Below are 17208 nucleotides of genomic sequence, written 5' to 3'. Positions count from 1 at the left end.
CCCTGTGGGGACTGGAGTTGCATGAGGTGGGGTGGGCAAAAAGCTGGATTTTCTGCTCTTCACCGCTGAGAGCTTGGATAATTGGGGAGGGGCCCCAGCCCCTAGCTGAGCCACATAGCAGGGCCTCCTAGAATCCACTTTATTATGGCATCTGGCAGGTCTGGTGGACACAGCTCAGATGGGGTCCTTCTCCAGGTGGATTCTAAGGGGGGGAAGAGGCTGAAGCCCTAAGAGGCAACCTCTCAAGTCAGCTCCGGGCCCAGCAGCCCCTCACTCAAGCCATGCTGTTGCTCAGCTGCATGGCAAAGTCCTGCACATGCTCCTTCAGAGTCTGGCGGGCATCTGCCTGTGCCCGCTTCTCCCGTGCCCGCTCTTGCTGCAGCTTGCTCAGCCGCAGCCGCAGCCGCTGCTCTCGCCGCTTGCAAGCCTGCAGCTGGCGCTGGGCCTTGTCCAGGGCATCGAGTGCGGCCTCAGCCCGCCGTTTCCAGAGCAGGGCACTGCCCACCTGGTAGCTGTGCTCATTCTGGATATAGGCTCCGGCTGGGGGTGGGAGACGAAGCATGTAGGCTGAGGGGGAGACAGGCCGTGGCTCAAGGGGGGATGGCTGCCGCTCTGGCTCCCGCTCCGGCGAGGGCTGGGCACTGCAGCCTGCTTCATCTGCCTGGGCACCCAGGGGCCCCAAGAGGTCTGAGAAGGGGCTGCTGAGGCCAGCCTCCAGCCTCCCAGTGGGAGAGGCAGGCAAAGCAGCAGGTGCTGAGGCCTCTTCCACAGGAAAGCAGGCGACATCAGCAGGTGGTGGTGGAGAAAATGGAGTCGTGGGCCCACGGCCCTCAGAGCAGCTGAGAGAAAAGAGAGAGAGAGAGACACTAATAGGCCAGGCCAAGGCCTTGCCAGACTCTACTTCACCGGCCCACCCTAGTCTACTCTACTGGTTTAGAACCCTGTCCAGCAAGCTGGCACACATCCTAAAGCCCAGTCTCTCAGATTTGGGGTGGGAATGGGGCACCCTCCACCCACAGCACATACCGCTTCCTGCATCGCCGGAGCCGGCTGACGTCGGGGGGGCCAGGTGGGTAACTGTGCCCCTTGGTCTTGGTTGTCCGGCGTAACTTGGAGAAGGACTCAAATATCGTGGGAACTGCCCCCTCCTTCAGCCTGTGATACCCGCTGTGGGGAAAAACAGCCTGGATAAGGTGGACAATAAGCATTGCCCCCCAGGGCCAGCTGCAGGGCACAGAGCTAGCATGCCCCCAGCACCCCAGATCAGGCTCTCCCATGCTAGCACAGTGGGAGGTGGGTAGGCATGTTGCCAGCACTTAGTTTAGGGAATGCCACTTTAGGTAAAATTACACCAATCTCTTTCCTGCAGGGCTCTTCAAAATTAGACGTGTAAAAAAAGACTGTACTAGAACTAGGCTGACCAGCCAAAACGAATAATTTCATTGTGGGAGCGCCTGGGTGGCTCAGTTGGTTAAGCATCTGCCTTCAGCTCATATCATGATCTCACAGTCCGAGAGCTCGGGCCCCGCACCAGGGCTCTGTGTTGACAGAGCCTGGAGCCTGCTTCGGATTCTTTGTCTCCCTCTCTCTCTGCCCCTCCCCTGCTCACGCTCTGTCTCTCTCTCTCTTTCTCTCAAAAATAAACATTAAAAAAAAAAAATTTTTTTTTAAAGAATAATTTCATTGTGGATTTGCTGGGAGGACTGGGGTTCTAAAGAATAGCCTTTGAAAAAGCTAATGTTTTCCTCTCCTGTCTCTAGCACAGTTACCCTGAGGGGGTGGGTCTTACTGTCACCGAGGTGCAAAGCTGGGAAAAAGCAGCCACACCGCGTAACCAGGTCGGCCTGGGCTCCAGCCAGTGGCTTCAGGATCGTCCTCATCTGGCCGTACAGCTGCCCCAATCGGCCGACTACTCTGATGCTTCAAACCCTGCCCCAGTGACCACTGCCACAGAGGCTCACCTGATTCCCACCAGCTCAAAGCAGTTCTCCTCGAAGTGCTTGGAGCAGAAGTAGATGTACTCGGAAGCCGGGTCCCACAGGCCCTGGCCGCTGGGGTCCAGCCGCTGGCAGTTGGCCAGCCACAAGCCTCGCCTCGGGTTGTCCTTCTTGGGAAGTCTGCGGAGCCACAAACCAGTAAGCACCAGGGTGTCTGTAGCCCTGGGCTGAAGCTGCTCAAGCACTCCAGACGGCAAGGACTGGTCATGCACACGCCACCACCAGACCTCCCTTCAACCCTGCCAGGTAAACACCTCCCACCAAGGTCCAGATGAGGAAACTGAGGCCTCGAGGAAAGCAACTTCCTTAGCGTCACCTGGCAGGTGAGAGTCAGAAAGCGGAGGGACGCAGGCTGGTGGACCTCCCATGCTTCTTCTCCCACCTAGGCTCAGTCGCACCCGCCCCGCCCCTCTCCCCCCTACAAATACAAGCATCGCGCCAACCAGAGGAAAGCGCATGCGCAATCGTGGCTCCACGAAGAGGGTAAAACCGGCGCAGGCACACGTGAGCCTTCGCGTGCCAGCACGCAGGCGCGCTGACCTGTGGAAAGAGATGCCGCGGTTGCGCGTCTCGCGCGTGTCCCTTGTGCAGCAGCCGGCGGCGGAGCAGTGACGCGGCATCTGGGGAAGAGGCGGGAGCTTGCTCGTGGGCGGCTCTCCAGGCCCGGAAGGGCCTCGCGCCCCCAGCCGCCGTTCCGCTCCTGGCGGCCGTGGCCTGCCGGGTCTCCCCCGGCCCGATCTCGCCCGAGCCCCGTCCCAGCCCGTTCTCCTGACTCCCGTCAGCGGCACTCACGATCTCGCCATTGCTGCGCCGCCGAAGTCTCGCGAGGAGTGGAGAGCGGTGGAAGTTGATACCATAGAGACTCGGAAGAGCGAGGCACTCGACCCAGGGGCGGGGCGAGGCGGGCACCGGAAGTGGCGGGAGCGTAATGTTGCTGCCAGGTCTGCGTCGTCCCACCCTCCCTGAGCGCCTGCGCGGTAGTACACTCGGGCTCTTGGCTTTTCAGGCCAAACTCTTGGCCGTCAACACCTCGGCACCGAAGGAGCGGCGCCCCGGTCGTTGGCGCAGAGTCCCCGTAGTGTATGGGTCTGCTGGCGCGGCAGCGGGAAACCGGCAGGGTCCCGGGATCCACGCTGGCAGCCCGGGAAAGGCTAGACTGCAAAAAGGAAACTCCCAACTAGTAAAAGGGGCCAGAATACGTGATCAATATAACCCGACAAATTCAGTGCCCATAGCTTACTCCGGGAGAGGTGCCATGGGTGGGCGGTGATGGGCAGAAAGCCCTGTTACAGTTCCTTCTGACAGGCACGCGGCTGAGTTAGAGGTGAAATCAAAAAAATTCAAGGAATGAGAACCTCACAGTAAATAAGTTTGCACTGGGGCGGGGCTGCCTCCCTGGACCCTCCCACAAGACTGGGTGAAAGTAGCCACTCCACAGTTTAGAAGACAACCAAATTACTATTCCATTCTTCAAAGAACATCAAAAATGGGTGAAGGATTTAAGAAATGCCTAAATTTAAAGTAACCAAAGCATTCTTCCTAATTCCTTCAGCCACGCCTTTTGAAACTTTCTTTCTAGGGTTAAAGTGGTAACTAGACATACAGACATGCTTAATTTTTTGAGAGGAAACATGTTTTTCCCCTGGAAATCCACCTGGAAAAGGCAGGTGTCTAGATCGGGAATTACGGCAAAAGCACAAAGGACATGAAGATTCAATATACAAACTTTAATAGATAAACATATCTTGTAATGTTATCATGGGGATGATACAAAAGGATGGTTGCCAGAGGCACTTGTTCAGTATTCTTCCCCTTCTTCAGCCTCTGCTTCCACGGAATCCACACCCACCTCTTCATAATCTTTCTCCAGAGCTGCCAGGTCCTCCCGGGCCTCGGAGAACTCCCCTTCCTCCATGCCTTCCCCCACGTACCAGTGCACAAAGGCTCGCTTTGCATACATGAGGTCAAACTTATGGTCTAGGCGGGCCCAGGCCTCGGCAATGGCGGTAGTGTTGCTCAGCATGCACACGGCCCGCTGCACCCTGGCCAGGTCCCCTCCGGGGACGACGGTGGGGGGTTGGTAGTTGATGCCCACCTGCCAGAGAAGGGGAAGAAAACAGTCTGTGCAACTTCTGTCAAACCCAGAAACGGTAGCTGCTTTCATGGGAACAAAAGACACGCAGGTGCCTTCTTTGTGCCAGGCAAGGTGTCAGGTGAGCAGGGTGCTGGTTTCCAGACCAGGAAAACTGGGGAAAAGGAGCCCTGGCTCCCGGCTCAGTCCCAAGTTGCCTGAAGGGCTGTGTCCCAGCAACTGAGACATGTGACAGGTGCTCAGGTAACAGGGCTGTTTCTTCTAAAAGGGGAGGCTGCTTTGTATTGCTCATGTTATTTTCCCCATAGGCTTCTACAAGATGGGGATTCATTTCTGTAGCTGAAACCTCTTCCACTCGATTCAGAGTACTATGGTTGTATCACCAGGGGAGATCATACCCCCGGTCTCCCACCAAATGAGCCAGCCTGTGCATAATAGGGCGACAGGCACACCCTCAGGTCCTAGGACTGTTGCTACTACCGCAACAGGAGGTGGCCTATGTGTGTGCTAAGTAGGAGAAAGGGGGTGATATTCGAGGGCTGGGTCCAAAAGGGGAGGCATTCTAAGTTTCCAAACCAGGAGACACCACGACCAGAGGTTTGGGCAGGAAGGAATACACAGGGTCAGTTAGAGCTGGGGTCGGCAAACTTTGTCTATAAAGAGCAAGACAGGGACGCCTGGGTGGCTCAGTTGGTTAAGGTGTGCAACTTCAGCTCGGGTCGCGATCTCACGGCCTGTGAGTTCGAGCCCCGTGTCGGGCTCTGTGCTGACAGCTCGGAACCTGGGGCCTGTTTCCGATTCTGTGTCTCCCTCTCTCTCTGACCCTCCCCCGTTCATGCTCTGTCTCTCTCGGTCTCAAAAATGAAAATAAGTGTTAACAAAAAAAAAAGAGCAAGGCAGCACATATTCTAGGCTGGGTGGGCCACATGGTCTCTGTCACAATTACTTAATTCTCTCTTTGGAGCACAAAAGCAGCCCCAACGAGACACCAATGAACAGGTGTGGGTGTGTCCACATAAAACTCTACGTGGCTGGTCTGCCAACTGTGCCGATCCCTGAACCCAGAATAGGAAGGGCTAGTGAAGGACCCGCTGCAGCAAGCCCACCAGAAGCAGTAAGGTCTGAGCCAGCTAGGCGGCATGGAAAGCAAGGCAGAGGGAAGCACGTTTTCCCAGATGGAGAGCATCGACAGCTTAGCGTCCAAGTACTGGACAAAGCTGAAGAGCTACAGCAAGTTTCCTATTCTGTATCAGATGGAAGACCGGCACAAACTGTGTTGGAGGCAGCCTCTGCCCAAACTTGCCAATCTTACTAACAGAGAAACGAGTACGTTGCCGTTTCTTCCAAAAACATCCATGACCATTTTTCGTTAAATCAAATGCTGCATGGGACGTTTAGATTTGGTTTAATTTCCTTATGCCTGAAGAATGACGTGGGATTTAGGAACACTGATGTTTACAGTGATACCCCAATTTCAAATATCCACATAAATTATCAAAATGCCCTTGAAAATTGCTACATTTCTAAGTCCAAACTATTTTTCCCACACTAATTCTTTCCCCCAGAAGCGGCAACAAAAATCCTTCCAAAAACTTTCTGTTCTGTTAAAAAAGAAAATTCTCACGCAGATACACAATGTGATAACTCAGGAAGGGAGTTCAAATGGCACCACTGAATAAATTCTCACTCCGGCTCACTGATTTATGACCAAGGGGCTGGCTGCCATGGAACAGGGCATCCCCTACAAAGGGCATGCCGTGCTTGGTCGGCCGCCTGCTGACCGGTAACGCCACTCAACATCACCCAGTCCTACCTTAAATCCAGTTGGGCACCAATCCACAAACTGGATGGTGCGCTTGGTCTTGATGGTGGCGATGGCTGCGTTGACATCTTTCGGGACCACGTCCCCCCTGTACAACATGCAGCAGGCCATATACTTGCCGTGCCGAGGGTCACACTTGACCATCTGGTTAGCCGGCTCAAAACAGGCATTGGTGATCTCGGCCACAGACAGCTGCTCGTGGTACGCCTTCTCAGCTGAGATGACCGGGGCGTAGGTGGCCAGGGGGAAGTGGATGCGGGGGTAGGGGACCAGGTTGGTCTGGAATTCCGTCAAGTCCACGTTCAGGGCCCCATCAAATCGCAGGGAGGCCGTGATGGAGGACACGATCTGCCCGATCAGACGATTAAGGTTGGTGTACGTGGGCCGCTCGATATCCAGGTTGCGCCGACATATGTCGTAGATGGCTTCGTTGTCCACCATGAAGGCACAGTCAGAATGCTCCAGGGTCGTGTGGGTGGTCAGGATGGAGTTGTAGGGCTCCACCACGGCCGTGGACACCTGCGGGGCCGGGTAGATGGCAAACTCCAGCTTGGACTTCTTGCCGTAGTCCACCGACAGCCGCTCCATGAGCAGGGACGCAAACCCAGAGCCGGTGCCGCCCCCGAAACTGTGGAAGATGAGGAAGCCCTGCAGCCCCGTGCACAGATCCGCCTGAGAGAAACCAGAGACCGTGAGTCAGTGCCTGCGGAAGCCTCACCGCCGACCTCCGACAAGCCACGCTCGCTTCTTTGTCTCTGCGGGATGATCACACATTCAAATCGTCCACAGCGCACGTGCAGGACGCTCAGGAGCAAAGCAAGGCAGACGTTAGAGATGTACGGACGCACTGAAGCCACACGTGAAGGGAAACGTGGACTCAAGGTTCTGGCCTGGGGTTTTGCCAGAGCGACCTCCTGGTCGCAATCCCTGCACACCCTCCCGTCCGGGGCAACGTCCGCAGGAAGCCTTCTCGGCACCCCCTTACCAGTTTTCGGATCCGGTCCAGGACCAGGTCGACGATCTCCCTGCCGATGGTATAATGGCCTCTGGCGTAATTATTGGCTGCGTCCTCCTTCCCGGTGATCAGCTGCTCTGGGTGGAAGAGCTGCCTGTAGGTCCCTGTGCGCACTTCATCTACAAAGAGGACACGTGGGCCGCAGGGCTTCAAGCCTGTTGTCAACTCACCAGGAGGGGTGGGTTTGGGGACCGTCGGGATCTACCAAGCACGTGCCGTTCCTCGCGGGTCGGCGGCATCAGGGTCTCGTAGAAAACGTCTCTGCGTCATACGCAGACCACAACAGCAATCTATGGCTCAGCAGGTAGTGTCAAGTGGAGGTACAAAGTCCAATCTGACTGGTCCTCAAAGAAGGGAAACCACTCACACCCGCACACAGGTGATTCTGCACGTGCATAATACGTATGTCCTCCTACCCACAGCTACCTCAAAGAGTGTAACTAAAAAATCGCTTACGTACTAGACAGTCACCAGGTCAGCATGACCTTGGCCGGCCAGTCCCATCAGGGCACCCTCTGTGGCCTGCCTCTCACAGGCTTTAGGGTGACATCCTGTCTTCCCCTGGGTGGCCACTGAAAGGTGCTCTCTCCTGGCAGCTCTCCCTGGCAACCACTTCAGCCTTCTAATCCGGAGGAAGCCAACGAATGTTCTCTACTTACCTTTCTGTCAGATGCGGGTCAAGATTCTCACGCAGCAGCATTTTGGTGTGCGCAGCGTTAAGGAGGGACCGGTGCCTGGGCACCCCGCAGGTGGAGTCTACACAACCACCTGCCCGGGGCTGAGGCGGCCACGAGCGAATCTATTACCAGCCTATGTTTTTCCTGTCCGTTAGGTTCTCCTAACTTAGGAGCCTCAGTTTCTCACCTGATGTGGCCACAGGCGTGTACTTGTACACCCCGTCCTTTCTGCAGAAAGGATTCAAAGGAGCACAGAGGGCACGGAGGGGGCTTCAGGGAGGCTCTCCCACTCTCCCGGGAAAGCCGCCCAAGTGCCCGAGTACCTACCGACCACGGTGGGCTCCAGGTCCACAAACACCGCTCTGGGCACATGCTTGCCAGCCCCAGTCTCGCTGAAGAACGTGTTGAACGAGTCATCCCCACCACCGATGGTTTTGTCACTTGGCATCTGACCATCGGGCTGAATTCCATGTTCAAGGCAGTACAGTTCCCAGCAGGCATTGCCGATCTGGACACCTGCCTGCCCCACGTGGATAGAGATGCACTCGCGCTGGGAACCAGAACACAAACGTTGAGATCCCCTTGTCTTCAAGGGAACCGACGCTATATGGCATGGAAACCATATTAACACACACATCTACACGTATTTCCCATTGTCTATGGCTTTCCCAGAAGGCTTATGTGACCCTTTTCAAGTCCCTATGAAAACTGAGGTGCTCTAAACCACCCTAGCTACTAAGTGCCGGACTTAGCCCCTACACAAAAGTGTTTGCTACCATACACGTAATGTCAATGATAAACGCCACACCATACAGTCACATACAGCCACAGTCACCATACAGCCACAGTTATTCTCGAAAGAGTATAGCGATTAGTTTCTGATGGTGTCCTGTCCAAAGAGAATGTAACAAGTAACAGATCAGGGGAGGAAGAGTGGACTTGGACACAGGTCACCATGGCCCAGGTGCCCGTGGTCACCATATGTGTGCCATCCATCTACCCATCTACAGCCACCCTCTATTTTCTCCACCCAGGGCTGTGCTCAGGGAGGCTGACCCATCTGGACTGCATTAAAGGGGCTTCCTTGCACCTGGCTTCTGGTTGCAGTAGCCAAGGCAGGCATCGGCAAGAGACTGCGAGGTTAGAGGACAGTGTGGTCAGGGTGCTCACTTCCTGGCTCCCACCCTGCCGGACTGCCATGGGCTCCCTGAGTGTGTTTATCAAGGCCACAAACTTTCAGCAGTCAGTGTTCTTGATAAAGCCACCTTCTCAGCTTCTAGTGACCACTCCCTTCACCTCAAGGCTAGGAGTTAATGGCAACCAGACATCACAAATGGTAGGACACCACACTGTCCTTTGGTGGTTTCCTTAGACTCAAAGTACCTATTTTGACTGTATCCTATCTTTCCTGCCATAAACATAACTGTACAGTCATTAATCATTTGTTCTATTTTAGACACCTTATCCTTACAAATACATAGAGGAGATCAAATAAAATTCAAGGTGTCCCACCTACCCTAAATCCTAATATACAATACCAAGAACTTGAAGTCCTGTTTTTTAAGTTTGGCAGGCAATTTTTTTTTTTATTTTTAAGGTTTGTTTATTATGGAGAGACAGCACAAGCAGGGGAGGGACAGAGAGAGAAGGAGACAGAAGCCGAAGCAGGCTCCAGGCTCTGAGCTGTCAGCACAGAGTCCGACACGGGGCTCGAACCACAGACCGTGAGATCATGACCCGAGCTGAAGTCGGACGCTTAACCGCCTGAGCCAGGTGCCCCTGAAGTCCCGTTTCTTATCACACAAACACCAACTCTCCAATTAGGGGCATAGAGATTCACGTAACGCCACAATACCCTAAGAATCCATCCCAGAAGGAACTATTCAGTTGCAGAAAGAACTTCTCCAATGACAAGGAATGCACTCCTTCAGAGAAGAAATTCATCAACACTCTGGGAAGTCTTTTGGAATCCACACAATCACACCATTTACAGATCAGTATTATTCATTTTGCCTTACTTAAATCCAGGCAGCCGATGCTTCACAGGATGCCTGATTTAGCCTTCTACGGACTCAGCCCTAGTATGATCACAGGAAGCTCTGTACCCTGAGAAAATCCCTCAGGTTTTTCTTTTACAAAATGGGGGCTGGTGTGCTACATGATCTGCAAGGCCACTTCCATCTGATTATCCAATGGAACTAACGAAAAGCAGTCAGAGAAATCATTCCTAGCTTTCAACAGAAAGCCATTAAAAATTCATCACCAACCTCACCTGGATCATTAAAATTTTACCTTACTTTACTCAGCCTTATCTTCATCCTCTTTCTTTTCAAGCTCCAGTCCAACTGCTCTCTTCATATTCTTGGCAGATTACTTTGTTCCCTATGTACCCAGAAGCTTCAGCTTCCAGACAGCAAATGCGCAGACCTTTCTGCTCTCTTCCTCCTGTCAATTGTTTCTACTGATCCCCCTACCCGCTAACAGTCCTCAAAGTAATCACTGGCCTTCTCAGGCCACTAGAGATCCACAGACCTCTTCAGGGTAATTGGAAATTAAAGCGATTTCACAGTAGGACTACTGACATAACCAGCCCTTTTCACCGTGTTCACATTTCACCGTGTTCACTGATGGTGCATAATCAAACAGTGGGTAAAACTGGGGTGCTTGGGTGCCTCAGTCAATTAAGCATCCAACTTCAGCTCAGGTCACGATCTTACCATTTATGAGTTTAAGCCCCGCACTGGGCTCCGCACTGACAGTGCAGAGCCTGCCTGGGATTCTCTCACGCTCTCTCTCTCAAAACAATAAACTTTAAAAAAAAAAGTGGGTAAAACTCTTAATGCCCTAGTACAAATCAAGGTAGTGGCACCAAACTATACCAGTGTTCGTTAGATTCTTCACCCTTATTCACTCACGGTAAAAAGACCAAAAAAAAAAAAAAAAAAAAAAACCAGGCAATTTCATTTCAGAATATTCATGATGAAGCAAAAAATGATTATTTTATAAAACATCCACCCTCGAGTACTGTGATAAAATGGACAGTATCCATAAAGCACTTGTGCACCTGCTGAAATACAGCTGTTTGAAGAAACAGCACTTGTGTGCTTTCAGTTGCCAACTGAACTAGCTTTTTTCACAGAATGTTATTTTCCTTGCAAGAGCCGACAAACTATGGCTATTGCAACCTGGATATCTGGTGTTTAAGTTAGCATGTTGTCTGAAAGTAAATAAATATTTTCAAAATTTCTAACATGGCAAATGACTATGGAGATAACCCACATAAACAAAGGCTTTTTGGAGTCCTAATTTGTTACACTGTAGAGATGTCCATGGAGTGCCTGGGCGGCTAAGACGGTTAAGCATGACTCTTGCTTCCCCATCAGGTCATGATCTCATGGTTTGTGAGTTGAGCTCATTGGGCTGGCAGTGCAGAGCCTGCTTGGGATTCTCCCTCTCCCTCTCCCTCGCCCCTCCCCCACTTGCACTCTTTCTCTCTCTCTCTCAAATAAACTCTATAAAAAAATAAATACTGTAGGGGCACCTGGGTGGCTCAGTCGGTTAAGTGTTGGACTTCAGCTCAGGCCATGATCTCATATCACATGAGTTCGAACGCCACGTTGGGCTCTGTGCTGACAGCTTAGAACCTGGAGCCTGCTTGGGATTCTGTCTCCCTCTCTCTCTGCCCCTCTCCCACTTGTGCTGTGTGTGTGTGTCTCTCTCTCAAAAATAAACATACGTTAACATACATACATACATACATACATACATACTCTAGGGATGTCCTGGGACCCCAACGTTTGAGAACCACCTTCCAGGCCTCAGGAACCCAACATAACGGCTGTCCTCAGAGACTGAGTCAAGGCCACCCAACAAGTCAAGGTCACCCAGCTTCCAACCTGGCTCATAAAGTTACAATTTTCTTTTTTTTTTTTTTTTTAATTTTTTTTTCAATGTTTATTTATTTTTGGGACAGAGAGCGACAGAGCATGAACGGGGGAGGGGCAGAGAGAGAGGGAGACACAGAATCGGAAACAGGCTCCAGGCTCTGAGCCATCAGCCCAGAGCCTGACGCGGGGCTCGAACTCACGGACCGCGAGATCGTGACCTGGCTGAAGTCGGACGCTCAACCGACTGCGCCACCCAGGCGCCCCAAGTTACAATTTTCGAGAAGACATCTGCACCTGCCGACCCCCTTCATCCGGGACATTACCACGACGCAGGTTGCCGCTGCCCTCAGGGTTCGCACACCCAGAGAACAAGCGAGAGGACTATCATCTGTTCGTCCGGGCAGCCCTCGGCCTCCCGTGCCCAGCCCAGCCCCCTCTTTCCCCCGATCTCCACCCCCCTCCCCCGCCACACACACACACACACACACACACACACACACACACACACACAGAGCCCCGGTCCTAGGATTTGTCCCAGTCTTGCCCCACCCAGGGGCCTCATGTGGCGGGCTTCATCCTCCCTCCTGCCTGGGCCTCTATGAACCGAGAGTGGCCGGCGGGGGCCTCACCATGGTGAGTTCAGCTGCTACCCAACGCCGTCACCAGACCTCAACCGCTGCCACCGATGCCACGCGCCCAACTGCAGCTGCTGCGCGGTGCACCCGGCCCGGGATTGGCCCGCCGCTGCCCAGGTGCCCATTGGTCCTCAGTGCCTCGGGGCGGACCTAGGCCTGGAATCCCGCTTCTGATTGGACATTACTTGACTTGCGGAGTATGGTGCTTTCTGATTGGATATGGCTTTGGCGGGAAGGCTGTGGCCTAGCCAAAGCCGAACATTCTGATGCATCCTCGGATGTTAGGTGGGAGTGGTCACGGTTTTCTCTGCGTGGGACATAGCACATTTTCGTGCACGTAAGCCCTCAATGTGAGCGTGGCTTCACATCAAGCTTGTGCTGCCTTCTTGCTTGGAGGCCCAGGCCCACTCACCTGTCTGCTCGTGATTCCGGTCTTTGCAAACGAGACACCCTCTCAAGGCCTGCCCACCATCTACCAGTAACCAATGCAAAGGAGAGCTGCTCTCCCGTGCTTCGCAAGCCAATAAAAGACTTGCACCAAGTTTTTGCCTTGAAGATAGGCTATTTGTTGGTGTGGCACCACCCAGGAGAACGTAAAACCAGTGTTCAACGTCCCGAACTTCCTGATGGCTTATAAACGAGGGGTTTTACGGGGAAAGTTGGGGGCAGGGCGGGGGCCCGGGGCGGGGGGGGGGTCTCCTGAGAAGGTGGACGCTGTTGATTGGAGGCTCATGAAGTCATGTTCACAGATGTTACTTTGTTACTTCAAGTGGCTTCATCTGGTCCACGGAGGTGTGTTCTATCTCAAGAGACTTGAGATAGACTAACAACCAACAAGATGGATGCCAGCTTCATACCCAAAATCTGCACCCGGCTTTCTTGTCCACCCTTTTTCCGGTGCAGAAAGGCCTTTGCCATCCAGCGCCCAGGAACCAGGCAGGACTTGATTACTTCTTTAATCTGGGGATTTCTGAGTTTCTGGGGACAAGGGAGTTGGAGGGTATACCCCAGGCTCCCCTGCCAAGGCTGGGTTGGAGTGCAGTGTCCATTTTGGGGAACTTTGGTACAATCACCTGATTCTTCCATTCTGTAAAGACTGACTTAACTTTCTTTGGGATCCACTGTGTATTTATTTCTGAGAAAAGCAGGGTAAAAGGAATTCTGGCATAACCCCAAACTTATCACCAGAATGCAACATCCTTTCTGGTGATTCCCTAGAGCATGTTGGAGCAGACCCTTAACTTCTTACAGAAGAGCGGGGAACTCTGCTCCTGCAGTGGCACACAGCAGGTAGAGGAGCTGGGCTTTTTCTGTAGGCCTTGGGAACATTTGGATAGTATGATTAGGTCGGCCCTTAGAAAGATAGCTTTGGGGGCGCCTGGGTGGCGCAGTCGGTTAAGCGTCCGACTTCAGCCAGGTCACGATCTCGCGGTCCGCGAGTTGGAGCCCCGCGTCAGGCTCTGGGCTGATGGCTCGGAGCCTGGAGCCTGTTTCCGATTCTGTGTCTCCCTCTCTCTCTGCCCCTCCCCCGTTCATGCTCTGTCTCTCTCTGTCCCAAAAATAAATAAACGTTGAAAGAAAGATAGCTTTGGCGGCAGGGAGGAGGGAGATGGAAGGAGGTCAACGGAGAGCCAGGGAAACCAGGAGAAACCCTCCCTGCTTCTTCCCTCCAAGAGAGTGAATCCTTCTATCTTAGGTCACCTGCCATAACAGAACACCATGGACTGGGTAGCATAAGTAACGGAAGTTTATTTTCTGGCGGTTCTAAAGGCTAGGAGAGTAATGCAAGGTCAAGTTCTGGAAGGGTTGGTTTCTAGCGAGGGCTCTCTTCCTGATTGCAGAAGGCTCCCTTCTTGCTGTGTCTGCCTATAGGGGTGGGAGGAGAGAGCAAGCTCTCGGTGTCTCTTCTTACAAGGACACTAATCCTGTCAGATCAGGGTCCCACCTTTATGACCTCATGTAACCTTAATTGCCTCCTATTTCCAAATATAGTCGCATTGGGGGTTAGGCCTTCAACGTAGGAATTTGGCAGGGGGACCCAATTCAGTCTATAACACCCTCCTCCACCCTCACGGCTCCAATCATTCCACATACATAACTGAATTGTAGCCTGTATCACATTTTAAAGTACTACTTATTTTTTCTGGTTTTAAAAGTAACACATATTCAGAGGAGAAAGTGTAGGAAATGAAGAATAACATAAGGAAAATAAAAATCATCCCCAAACCCACACCTTATAGCTAAACATTATTAATATGTCAAGGTATTCTTAGTTTTTTTCCCCCTGTGTATATACTTATACATGGGTTTTACAAAATTGGATCCAACAATATGATTTTTTGTTTTAGTAACAACTTTCTTGAGATATAATCCACCTACCATACAATTCATTTTTTAAAAAATATGTTTTTTGTTTGTAAGTAATCTCTACACCCAATGTGGGGCTCAAACCCACAACCCTGAAATCAAATCACATGCTCTACCAACTGAGCCAGCCAGGTGCCCCACAACTCACCCATTTAAACTGGTGTACAATCCAGTGGTTTGCAGTATATTCACAGAGTTGTGCAACCATCACCACAATCCATTTGTAAAGTTAGGGTAGGTGACTTATTTGTTTAAGTTTATTTATTTATTTATTTATTTATTTATTTAGAGCATGAGTGGTGGAGGGGTGGAGAGAGAGAGACAGAGAGAGAGAGAGAGACAGAGAGAGAGAGAGAGAGAATCACAAGCAGCTTCACACTGTAAGCGGGGAGCCTGAAGCAGGGCTCAAACCCACAAACCGTGAGATCACGACCTGAGCCAAAATCAAGAGTTGGATGCATAACTGACTGAGCCACCCAGGTGCCCCATCACAATCCATTTTAGAACATTTTTATCATCTCCAAAAAAACCCATGCTCTTTCGCTGCGAACCTCCAGTCCCTCCCATCTCCCTAGCCCTAGGCAACTTCTTTTAAATTTTATTTGAGAGAGAGAGAGAGAGTTTGTGTGTGTGTGTGTGTGTGTGAGAGAGAGAGAGAGAGAGAGAGAGAGCAGGAGCAGAGCAAGTGAGTGAGAGAATCCCAAGAAGGCTCCATGCTCAGCATGGAGACACAGGACACAGGACTCAATCCCCTGGGATCACAATCAGCTGAAATCAAGAGTCAGATGTTCGACCCACTGAGCCACACAGGCGCCCCAGCCCTAGGCAACTTCTAATCTACTTTCTGTCTTGGTAGATTTACCTATTCTGGACATTTCCTATAAACAGAATCATACAATATGTGGTCTTTTGTGAATGGCTTCTTTCACAGCATCATGTTTTCAAGGTTCATTCATGTTGTAGCATGACACATTCCTCCTGTTACATGATACATTCCTGTGGTAGCATGATCCTTCACTCCTGTTTCTTGTAAACAGCTTTATTGAGATACGGTTCACATACTCTACAATTCATCTATTTAAAGTGTCCAATTACTTTTGGTGTATTCACAGAGTTGTGCAGCCATTACCACAAGCAAGTTTAGAATGCTATCATCACCTCAAATTTCATTTCTTTTTATGGCCAAATAATATTCCATTGTATGGGCATACCATTTTTATTTTATTTTTTAATGTTTATTTTATTCATTTTGAGAGAAAGAAAGAGCAAGGGAGAGAGGGAGAGAGAGACTCCGAGGCAGGCTCTGCTCCACCAACGCACAGCACAGAGCCTGATGCAGGGCTCCATCCCAAGGTTCGTGAGCTCATGACCTAAGCCGAAATCAAAAGGCAGTTGCTCAACTGACTGAGCCACCCAGGTGCCCCTACACCATATTTTATTTACCCATTCATCAGTTGGTGGACATTTGTACTTTGTGGATATCATGAATAAAGCTGCTGTGAACACATGTTTTCATTTCTCTATGACACGAATTGCTGGGTCTGTGATAAGCTACAGGTTCAAACTTTTAAGGAATTGCCAGACAAACCATGTGATTTTTTTTCAATCCTGATTTTCTCACTTAACATTAACCATGTGCTTTTTCATAAACTGTTAACGTGTTCAATGTTTTTTGAACGCTTGGCTTTTAATGATTGCAGAGTTCCAATTCTTAGTTAATCAGTCCCCTGTTATTGGGCATCTAGATTATTTCCAATTTTCATATTATAAACAGCCTTTCAGTGAGCATTTTTGGGCATCAATATTTTTTTGTGAAACTTTTAAAAATATTTATTTTTGTGAGAGACAGGGAGAGAGAGAGAGAGAGAGAGCACGAGTGAGGGAGGAGCAGAGAGGGAGGGAGACACTGAATCTGAAGCAGGCTCCAGGCTCTGAGCTTTTAGCACAGAGCCCGATGCGGGGCTCGAACGCATGAACCTACTGAGCCACTCAGGCACCCCTGGACATCAATATTTTTATGCATCTCTGGTTATTTCTGAAGAGCAGATTAGTCAGACCATTGAATCAAAGGGCATAGGCAGTTTTAAGGCTCTTGGTACATAAAACCTTCCAAAAACCTTGTGTCAGTTTGCGCTCTGCAAGTTGAGTTTGGGAATGCCAGTCACACACCACCTTATATTTTCATGGTCTCTTGAAGTCACCAAGGCAGGAACTTTGGAGATCTTTGACCCCATACCCAGCTCAACATGTAGCACACAGCACAAGTTCATGTTTCGGAAATTAGTGTGAGCAAAGGAAGGCCCACCCTCTGCATTAACAGAGGCCATGGGATGGAGAGGAGGGTACAAGTGTCTGAGTCATCATGAAGACAGGCTCCACAAGACTTACCACCCAGCTGACATGGGGACTCACTGCAGACTCAAGTGGTAATAAAGCATCATGAGGCCAAGAACTCTCCACATGGAAGTTGAAGTGGCCATTGTGAGAGGAAGCCACATACCGCAGTCACTTAGGGACAGACGCCAGTAGGGACGGGGTGTAGACTGGAGGCAAGTCTTTCGTACTCCACTCTGTGGGCAGCAGTCTTGATATAAAGTGCTGGAAGAATTACCTTCACTGAGATAGCGAGGTCATCAAACTCTCTGTCCACTTGGATATCCTGAGGAGAAACCCATTACAAGGCAATACATTACCACCTTCTGAGAACTTTGCTGGT

The 17208-nt window shown here is 51.2% G+C and overlaps 2 protein-coding genes across 3 annotated transcripts; both read right to left on the bottom strand.

Annotated features, from left to right (window-relative positions):
- Nucleotides 1-124: 124 nt before the first annotated feature.
- On the bottom strand, nucleotides 125-2909 carry THAP7 (THAP domain containing 7). 2 transcript variants are annotated; one of them, XM_025933491.2, is made up of 5 exons: nucleotides 2790-2908; nucleotides 2538-2617; nucleotides 1962-2117; nucleotides 1027-1167; nucleotides 125-839 (listed from the first exon to the last, which is right to left on the bottom strand). In XM_025933491.2, the coding sequence occupies exons 2-5, from the start codon at nucleotides 2615-2617 to the stop codon at nucleotides 275-277; spliced, it is 942 nt and encodes a 313-aa protein (XP_025789276.1). In that variant the 5' UTR covers nucleotides 2790-2908; the 3' UTR covers nucleotides 125-274. The 2 variants fall into 2 exon arrangements, with proteins under 2 accessions (XP_025789276.1, XP_086538473.1); XM_086682347.1 differs by lacking the exon at nucleotides 1962-2117 and having other exon boundaries at nucleotides 2790-2909.
- Nucleotides 2910-3703: 794 nt separating this feature from the next.
- On the bottom strand, nucleotides 3704-12249 carry LOC112870317 (tubulin alpha-3 chain). Its single transcript, XM_025933468.2, has 5 exons — nucleotides 12120-12249; nucleotides 7931-8153; nucleotides 6897-7045; nucleotides 5903-6583; nucleotides 3704-4092 (listed from the first exon to the last, which is right to left on the bottom strand). The coding sequence occupies exons 1-5, from the start codon at nucleotides 12120-12122 to the stop codon at nucleotides 3796-3798; spliced, it is 1353 nt and encodes a 450-aa protein (XP_025789253.2). The 5' UTR covers nucleotides 12123-12249; the 3' UTR covers nucleotides 3704-3795.
- Between the last annotated feature and the right edge of the window lie 4959 nt (nucleotides 12250-17208).

The sequence above is a fragment of the Puma concolor genome, chromosome D3, assembly GCF_028749965.1.
Source record: "Puma concolor isolate L17-30 chromosome D3, mPumCon1.1.hap2, whole genome shotgun sequence".
In the NCBI taxonomy this organism is placed as follows: domain Eukaryota; kingdom Metazoa; phylum Chordata; class Mammalia; order Carnivora; family Felidae; genus Puma; species Puma concolor.
Note: the sequence above shows the minus strand (reverse complement) of the source record. Positions and strands in the feature narration are given on the sequence as shown.